At 57.5% G+C, this 9,146-nt stretch overlaps 1 protein-coding gene across 1 annotated transcript; it reads right to left on the bottom strand.

Annotated features, from left to right (window-relative positions):
• Positions 1-714: 714 nt before the first annotated feature.
• On the bottom strand, positions 715-7,917 carry Nmur1 (neuromedin U receptor 1). The gene is made up of 4 exons (XM_090354338.1): positions 7,834-7,917; positions 6,334-6,666; positions 3,171-4,074; positions 715-1,076 (listed from the first exon to the last, which is right to left on the bottom strand). The coding sequence occupies exons 1-4, from the start codon at positions 7,915-7,917 to the stop codon at positions 778-780; spliced, it is 1,620 nt and encodes a 539-aa protein (XP_090210464.1). The 3' UTR covers positions 715-777.
• Positions 7,918-9,146: the final 1,229 nt, after the last annotated feature.

The raw sequence follows: 9,146 nt of genomic DNA on the forward strand, positions 1-9,146 counted from the left end.
TACCTGGCGTGAAAGGGGCAGTGGGCAGGAGGGGTGCCTTGTTCCAGTGCCAAACAGGCAAAGTACCTGCCTTGCACAGCTTGGGGAGAGAGAGGAGGGGAGGGGAGGGGAGGGCGGTGTGTGGTGGTCAGGAGGAAGCAGGCTGCGAGTGATGAGGATGTTAAGATCAATTTCTGTCATGTTTATTTAGCGGTGTCAGTTGGTCTCATTATAAGCAATGGTTTTATGCACGCACGCAGAGAAAACCACAGCTAGTGACACGGTGTGACCCCGTGGAAAGGAAAGTGTCAGGGTGCCTTTCATTTTGCAAACAAAGCCAATGCTGAGAAAAGCAGGAAGATGTGTTTGATGCCCTCTGCAGGCAGCAGGGCTCCAGATCTCCAGAATACCAGGGCACCTCTGCCACCTGGCAGCTCTACTGGCAAAGAATGGGGGCCAGGAAGCCACCCAGCCCTGGGTTCCAGGTACAGAGACAGAATGGGGCAGAACCTACAGAAGCTTTCAGAAGGACAAGGTGCCCAGTGGAGATGGGCTGGGGATTGAGTGGGGAGAGTGTTGGGGAAGAGGGCTGAGCTCCAGCTCCCCTCGGTGGCTCTGCGAGGCCAGGCTTCGCTGGAGGCCTGCGCCATGGTGCCTGGCACCGTACCAATGCACGATGACCAGCTGTCAGGTCAGTCCTGGTTTTCTCACCATGTCCCGCACATGTCAATGTCAACAGTGCGGGCTGGACCAGGGGCCTCAGGGGTGAGGCTGTTGGGAGGCCCCGGCCCGCTGCCCTCACAGCACGCTGGCCGTGGTCTGCCTGCTGAGGCTGTGTGAGCTGTTGTGACGCGCGTGACGGTGACACTGGGTCCTGAGGCCCAGGGCTTCCCAGAACGTCTCCCGGAAGCGGCTGGACATGAGGCTGTAGAGCACGGGGTTGGCAGCGGAGCTGAAGTAGAAGAAGACTCCAGAAAGAATGTGGACCCACTGGAAGGACAGGAGCAGACACTCCGACCAGTGGGACACGAAGCTCCACATGAGCCGTTCCGCGTGGAAGGGAGCCCAGCACAGGCCGAACACCACAACCAGCACAACTGCAGGGACAGAAAGGGGGGTGTGGGTGGCAGCCAGGGTCCCTCAGCCGCCTTTCCTGGGCTTCTAGACTCTTCCTAGCCCACAAGCTGCCCAAGCACAGCTGGGCACCTGGTCATGTGCCCTGCTCCTAGCTCCTGGCCAATGGCCAATCAGGTGCTTCCACATGGAATTTGGAACTGGGGACTCCTGGCCGTGACTGCTAAGATGCTGGTGTGGTGGGCTGAGAAGCAGCAGGGCTGAGGAGAGCCCTGTAGAGGCTATCCCTACTGATGTGTAAGAGGACAGGACAGGTGCTCAGAGACACACACACACACACACACACACACACACACACACACACACACACACTGCAACCTCTGCCTCACCCTTTGCTCCATCTTCCTTGAGAGACTCTTGTCCCTGCCTTTTCCCCAGTAAAGGGACAGGACAATCGGTCCAGGCCCTCCTCACCCTTACCCTTCATTCTTTCCTTCCCTTGTTTTAACACACCGTGTCCTTTCTGGAATGGTTGCCTGACTTAACTGTTTTTTGTTTTGCTTTGTTTTTTTCCTGGCTATGGGGCTTGAATGTGCAGCCTGGATGCTGTCCCTGAGCTGTTTTGCTCAAGGCTAGCACTCTACCGCTTTGAGCCATAGCTCCATTTCCAGTTTTCTAGTGATTCGTTGGAGATAAGAATCTCAGGGGGTGGGGGGAGTTTGGCCTAGTGGTAGAGTGCTTGCCTAGCATGCATGAAGACCTGGGTTCAATTCCTCTGTACCATATACATAGAAAAAGCCAGAAATGGTGCTGTGGCTCAAGTGATAGAGCTCTAGCCTTAAGAAAGCCCAAGGACAGTGCTCAGGCCCTGAGTTCAAGCCCCAGAACTGGCAAAAAAAAAAAAAAAGACTTTCCTGCCCAGGCTGGCTTTGAACTGTGATCCTCAGATCTCAGCCTCCTGAGTAGCTAGGATTACCACCAACAGCTACCCAGTACCCAGCCTGACTTAATTTTTGTGTCTTGTTTCTCTGGGTCACTATTTACCCAATGTGCTAGCCCGTGGCAGTCAACATTTTCAGGATGTGGCCTAGTATCCTTGGAAAAGTGAATGGGAGGGAAGGAGGAGAGAAAGCTAGTGGAGGGCAGATACCAGTGGCTCACGCTTGTAAGCCCAGCCACTCAAGAGGCTGACATCGGAGGATCGGGGTTCAAAGCCAGCCTGGGCAGGAAACTCCATGAGACTGTTATCTCCAATTACCCACCAGAATAAATGAACAAAAAGCTGTTAATGGAGCTGTGGCTCAAGAGGTAGAGTGCTAGCCTGAGCGAAAGAGCTCAGGGATAGTGCCCAGGCCCTGAGTTCAAGCACAAAAGAAAAGAATAAGTCAGCAGGTCTCCAACTAGCAAGTAAGCAGCCCGCCTTCCCAGTGGTGGGAGGGTTCTAGCTTCAGGTTCCAGCTGTGTTTGGGGGCCAGGCAGGAAGAGGGCCCAGTGGGCAGGCTCCCAGCTATCACAGCAGCACAGGGCATGGGTCCCATCTTGAGATGCTGCCACTTTCAGAAACACAGTTCCTGCAGGCCGAGAGGAGTGGGGCATGCCCTGGGGATGCTCCATTGGTTGGCTGGCTTTGAGCAGGTCTCAGCTGCTCTCTCCTGTCCTGGCTCACCTCCACTCACTCAAGTCCTGCTTGGGCGTGGCAGTGGGGGGCTGAGGTGGGTGCAGTAGGATAGGGATCAGCTCAGTGTTGGCTCCACTCCCTTCCCCAGGACCGTGTGTGTGTGTGTGTGTGTGTGTGTGTGTGTGTGCACGCGTGTCTGTGTATATGTGTGTGCGTGTGCATGGGTGTGGGTACATGCACACACGTGTGTACTTGCTGGTCCTGGGGCTTGAACTCTGGGCCTGGGAGCTGTCCCTAAGCCCAAGGCTAACACTCTAGCATTCAAGCCACAGTTCAGCTTCCAACTTTTGGATGGGTGATTGGAGAGAGGAGTCTCACGGACATTCCTGCCCAGGCTGGCTTTGAACCCCAAACCTCAGCTATCAGCCTCCTGAGTAGCTAGGATTACAGGCGTGAGCCAGCCCCCCGCTCCACCCCTCCTCTTCACAGTGACACTTACCCAGCATCTTGGTCACTTGTCTCCGGCCCCTAAGCAGCTGATGGACCCTCCGGGAGCAGCTGGCCCTGGCTGTGGCCTCCGGCTGGAAGAGCTGCAGCCTCTCCTGCCGCAGCCGCCGTCCGACGAGCAGGTACAGCACACTGATGGTGGCCATCGGGAGGGCGAAGAAGAGCATCATGGTGACCTGAACGACGGCGCTGTACAGGCCTCGGGGGTGGACCAGTGTGCACTGCGTGGAGTGGGGCACCAGGCCCCGGCAGGGCACGTACAGCTCCTGGAGGCCGTGCAGGCTGGTGTTGGGCAGAGAGCAGAGCACAGCCAGAACCCAGATGACGGCCAGCACCCGGCGGACACGAGCCCACGTCACCACCGACCTGGCCTTGAGTGGCTGCACCACTGCCACATAGCGCTCCACGCTCAGCGCGGTGACATTGAGCACCGAGGCCAGGCAGACCGTCTCAAAGAGCAGCGTGCGCAGGTAGCACCCTCCGGGGCCCAGCAGGAAGGGGTAATTGTGCCACAGCTCGTGGAGCTCCAGGGGCAGGCCTACCAACAGCACCAGCAGGTCGGACACCGCCAGGCTGAGGAGGTAGAAGTTGGTGGGTGTGTGCATGGCCTTGTGATGCAGGACTATCACGCAGGTCAGCCCGTTGCCCACAACGCCCACCACAAAGATGAGCAGATATATGGCAGAGATGGGCCCTCGTGTCTCCATCTGTTGTGGGCCCAGGTACTTGATCCGCAGGGCCTCATCCGTCAGGTTCAAGTCCTCGAGATCCCAGGGTCCCCTGGCCTCACTGCCATTGCAGGACACGGGGCTCGTCACATGGTCTGGGGACAGGTCTCCAGGCAGGGATGAGCAATTGGGGCACAGAGGAGTCTGGAACCAAGCGGGGAGAAAGATCTAGAACACGATGGACAGAATCTACGCTCCGTCCTCACTCATCAAACCAAAAGTATTCACACTAAGATGCCCATCATTTTACATCCACTGACCAAGAGAAACGTCTCCTGTCCGTTGTAAGGTGCATCATGATTTCAGAGATCAAACAGCGTATCTGGTAGACAGATTCGCCTAGTATAGAGTGGTAGAGTGCTCGCCTAGCATGCACAAAGCCCTGGGTTCAATTCCTCAGTACCACATACACAGAAAAAGCTGGAGGTAGTGCTGTGGCTCAAGTGGTAGAGTGCTAGCCTTGAACAGTAAGTGTCCAAAGACAGTGCTCAGGCCCTGAGTTCAAGCCCCAAGACTGGCAAAAAAAAAAAGTGTATGTCTAAGAAATACCTGGGCTGGGACTGTGGCCTAGTGGTAGAGTGCTTGCCTAGCATGCATAAAGTCCTGGGTTTAATTCCCCATATCACATACACAGAAAATGCCAGAAGTGGTGCTGTGACTCAAGTGGTAGAGCTCTAGCCTTGAGAAAGCTCAAGGACAGTTCCCAGGCCCCAGGACTGGCCAGAAAAGGGAAAAGAAAGAAAGAAGAGAAAGAGAAATGTACTCAACACCTCAATACATGACTTAGGCAACTAAAACCCCTCTGTACATCACCTTTACAATAAAAATTCAAAAATAATAATTTTATTGTTAGTTATGGTAGAGTGGTTATAATTTCCTAAAAGTAAGGTAATGAGTACGTTTCTGTTCTTTCTTTCTTTCTTTTTCTGTTTGATAATGTCATCCCTTCCTTTGTGTTTCCTGAGTTTCCTCCTCTACCTCTGCCCACAAGTTAAATAGATCGTTTTCTACATAATGTATACTTACAGCATGGTTGTGTTTGTTCACTTCTCCTCCCTCTCTTTCTCTCTCGTTAAATGAAAGGAAAAAACAACTCAAAGCAAAAACCCAAACCGAAAAATAGTCACTATGATATGATCTTTAAAGGCAAAAGCATTCTGGAAATGACTGCCTGGGTTCAAACCCAAACTTCCCCACTAAGTTCTGGGTGACTTTTGTTAAGGAAAACTTCTGAGGCTTTTTTTTTTTTAAATCAGGAAGATCCAGGAACCTATGGCTCATACCTTAGCTGTTCAGGAGACTGAGACCTGGAGGACAGCAGTTCCAAGCTAACCAAAAGACAGAAAAGTCCTTGAGCCTCAATCTCCTATTAATCATCAAAATCCTGGCTGGAGGCATAGCTCAAGTGGTAGAACAGCAGCCAGAAAAAAAAAGAAAAAGAAACTGCCAAGGCCTTGAGTTCAAGCCCTGGCAGAGAAAGAGAGAGAGAAAGAAAGAAAGAAAGAAAGAAAGAAAGAAAGAAAGAAAGAAAGAAAGAAAGAAAGAAAGAAAGGAGGGAGGGAGGGAGGGAGGGAGAGGAGGGGAAGAGGGAGAAAGGGAGAAAGGGAGGAGGGGAGGGAAGGGAAGGGGAGGGAGGAGAGGGGAGGAAAGGGAAGGGGGAAGGGAAGAGGAGGGGAGGGAAGGGAAGGGGAAGGGAATGGAAGGGGCAGGGAGGGGAGGGGAAGGACCTGGTCCTGGGTGGTGACCCAGGAGTTTGACTGGTGGGGAGCTCTGTCACCGCCGGGTGCTGGCGGCTCAGGAGGCTGAAATCCGCGGGAACCCCGGGCTCTCACCTCCACTTATCCGAGCCCAGGCTGAGCGGCAGGGCTCGGCCAGCGCCCAGACCCCGAGTTCGCGCCCGGGCCCCAGGACCTAACCCCTCACCGCGGGCACAGCCAGCCTGCGGCAGGAGGGGGACCAAGCCCAGGACGTACCCCCCACCCCAGGCACAGCCAGCCTGTGGCAGGAGGGGGACCAAGCCGGGGGACGCAGCTGGGGACCGCGGGCTCCCCCGGCCGCCCCGTCGGCGTTCCGCCCCGTCTCCCCGTCCCCCCGCCAGCCCGCCCCCCGGCCGCGGCCCCCGGGGCCGCCCTGCCCGCCCTCCGCTCCCCTACCATGAGGTGGGCAGCCCGAGATCCCCGCGCTCCCCGACGGACGGACGGGCGGACGGGCGGACGGACGGACGGACGGACGGACGGACGGGCAGGCGGGCGGCGACCGCACCCGCGAGGCGGACAGGACTCTGCCTGCGGATCGCGGCCGCCCGGTCCGCCGCCCTCGCCCGCGCCCCGTCCCCCCTCCCCGCCCTCCCCCTACCTCTCCCCCCCCTCCGCCCTCCCCGCGCCCAGACGCCGCCTAGGCAGCCACAGCGCAGGAGTGACCTCTGACCTGTCGCCTCCGACTCCCCGCGGGTCCCCGTCCTCCCCCCCCCGCCCCCGGGGAGGAGCCCCGTCCCTCGTCCAGCGCCCCCGGGGAGGAGCCCCGTCCCTCGTCCAGCGCCCCCGGGGAGGAGCCCAGTCCCTCGTCCAGCGCCCCCGGGGAGGAGCCCCGTCCCTCGTCCAGCGCCCCCGGGAGGACCCCCGTCCCTCGTCCAGCGCCCCCGGGAGGACCCCCGTCCCTCGTCCAGCGCCCCGGAGCGGTGCGGAGGTGCCGGGAACCGGGCGCAGACGGGGCGCGCCCGCGGCTCACGCCGGTGACTCCAGCCGCCCCGGAGGCCGAGCTCTGAGGATGGCGGTTCGAAGTCAGCCCAGGCAGAAAAGTCCGCGAGACTCTGATCTCCGGTAAACCACAGAGAGAGCCCGAGGGGGCGCCGCAGCTCGGGCGGCAGAGCGCCGGCCAGGGGACGCACAGACGGAGGGGGGAGAGGGGGGAGCGAGCCGGGGTGTGGCGGGCTGGTCAGCACCCCGGGAATCGGAGGGCAGCGGTTGAGGACTGGGTTAGACCTCCCGGAGCCTTCTCAAGAGCTCCACGAGTAAACACAGTCCCCACATGGAGAGGCTGGGGACAGCGCGGGCCGCCCGCCCCCTCCACCCCCCCGGGGGGCCCCGCGGGGCGCAGCTCCACCCGCCTGCCCCAACACCCGCTCCCAGGCGTCTGAAGGGCCACCCCTGGCTGTCAGACACCGGGATCGAACCCGGAGACCAGGCTGAAGAGTAGCATTCCTGGCCCCGGGAGCGTGGCTGGAGGTAGCCGGCTTACCAGGCATGCACAAAGACCTGGGTTCCATTCCTGCAGCATCACAGACACAGAAAACGCTGGGCGTGGCGCTGTCACTCTAGTGGCAGAGCTCTAGCCTTGAGCAAAAAGTGTCCAGGGACAGTGCCGAGAGTTCAAGCCTAAGGAATAGAAAAAAAAAAGTAGCGCTCCCCACAGTGCGAGCCACATGCCTAGGACTCACACCTCAGAGGCTGAGATCGGAGGGTCTGAGGATTGTGGTTCAAAACCAGCCCAGGCAGGAAAGTCCAGGAGAGTCATCTCCAAGAAACCACCAAAAAACCCCTGGAAGTGGCTCTGTGGCTTGAAGTGCTAGCCTTGAGCAAAAGAGCTCAGGGAGGGATGGCGCCTAGGTCCTGAGTTCAAACCCCATGTCCACACCACACACACACACAGCACCAGAGACCATCATGACGGTACCCCACTCCTGCACGGTCAAGAGGGGTGCCCTGAGTTCAGAACAAGCCCCCCCAGCGGTCTCCATGAGAACCAATGCTGCCAAACTGCCTCCCATCTCCATGTCCTGGGTACTTGCTTGACCTGCCAGGCTTGGTGTCAGCCCAGCAGCGTGCAGGTCTTGGGGTGTGGGCAGAGCTTTGACGACTGTTGGTGCCCACATTGCCTTTTTCAGAACCCACCTCTCCTGCCTAGAGCTGACCTGCTACACCTGCATACCCCACCCACATTCCTGTTAATGGAGATGAGCTTGGGGATACTGAGATGCTGAGCCAGGGGCACAGCCCAGGAGTACCCTGTCATTGGGCAACAGAGAATCAGGAGAGTGATTGTCTGGAACAGGGCAAAGCACTTGACACACTCAAGGCACAATGGACCGCTCAGAATTCTCCTGGCACTAAAAGCCAGGAGTCAAGTGCCTGGAAGCTAAGCTGAGCAGAATACGGAAGGGCATGGACCCCAGCCTGGGCAGAAAGCTGAGCCCAAAAGGGACAGAAGGAAAACCCAGGCTTGTAAGAAAGCTGCACTGGGGCAGAGTTTGACCTAGTGGTAGAGTGCTTGCCTAGCATGCATGAAGACCCAGGTTCGATTCCTCAGTACCACATACATAGAAAAAGCTGGAAGTGGTGGTGTGGCTCAAGTGGTAGAGCTCTAGCCTTGAGAAAGCCCAAGGAGAGTGCTCAGGCCCTGAGTTCAAGCCCCAAGACTGGCAAAAGAAAAGTAAAAAGTGGGGGCCAGGAGTTTGGCCTAGTGGTGGAGTGCTTGTCTAGCATGCATGAAGACCCAGGTTCAATTCCTCAGTACCACATACATAGAAAAAGCTGGAAGTGGTGGTGTGGCTCCAGTGGTAGAGCTCTAGCCTTGAGAAAGTCCAAGGACAGTGCTCAGGCCCTGAGCTCAAGCCCAGGACTGGCAAAAAAAAAAAAAAAAAGAAAGAAAAGTAAAAAGTGGGGTGCAGTGGTTCATGCCTGTAATCCTAGCTACTCAGGAGGCTGAAATTTGTGGATCAAAGTTCAAAGCCAACCCTGGGCACTAAAGTTTGTGAGAGTCTTATCTCCAATTAACCACCAAAAAACTGGAAATGGTGCACTGTGGCTCAAGGGGATAGGGCAGTAGCCTTGAGCTGAAGAGCTCAGGGACAGCTCCCAGGCCCAGAGTTCAAGCCCCACAACCGTCAAAAAGAAAAAAAAAGCAAGCAAGCAAACAAGCTGGAGCCCAGGGCAGCATCTGGAGAGAGCTGGGAGGTCACCTCTGCCTCTTCTGCCAAAGGGAGGGCTGGTGGGGCATTGGCCCTGGCTGCATGCAGGGCACAGGCCTTCCCAGAGCCCTCCCTAAGAGCCCACAGCTTCGGGCAGGGGAACAGGACGTTATGAAGCCTTATCATGGGGGAGCAAGAACAGCCTGGGGCTCTCAGGTGCTAAGCTTGGGCAGCTCTCACGCCATGCCAGGACTGCAGCCAGCTCTTACCAGGTGTCCCTGGGTGACCCCAGCCCTGAACCACGGGGCTTCCCCTGCAGACAGCCAGCAGGACC

Source organism: Megascapheus bottae, chromosome 21 (assembly GCF_031878675.1).
Source record: "Megascapheus bottae isolate mThoBot1 chromosome 21, mThoBot2.hap1, whole genome shotgun sequence".
NCBI lineage: Eukaryota > Metazoa > Chordata > Mammalia > Rodentia > Geomyidae > Megascapheus > Megascapheus bottae.

Coding starts and splice junctions, on each gene's coding strand:
- Nmur1 (XM_090354338.1), bottom strand. CDS start 7,917: ATGACAGGGTACTCCTGGGCTGTGCCCCTGGCTCAGCATCTCAGTATC. Junction 6,667..7,833: donor TTAACAGGAATGTGGGTGGG/GTATGCAGGTGT, acceptor CGCCATCCTCAG/AGCTCGGCCTCCGGGGCGGC. Junction 1,077..3,170: donor ACAAGTGACCAAGATGCTGG/GTAAGTGTCACT, acceptor CTGTCCCTGCAG/TTGTGCTGGTTGTGGTGTTC.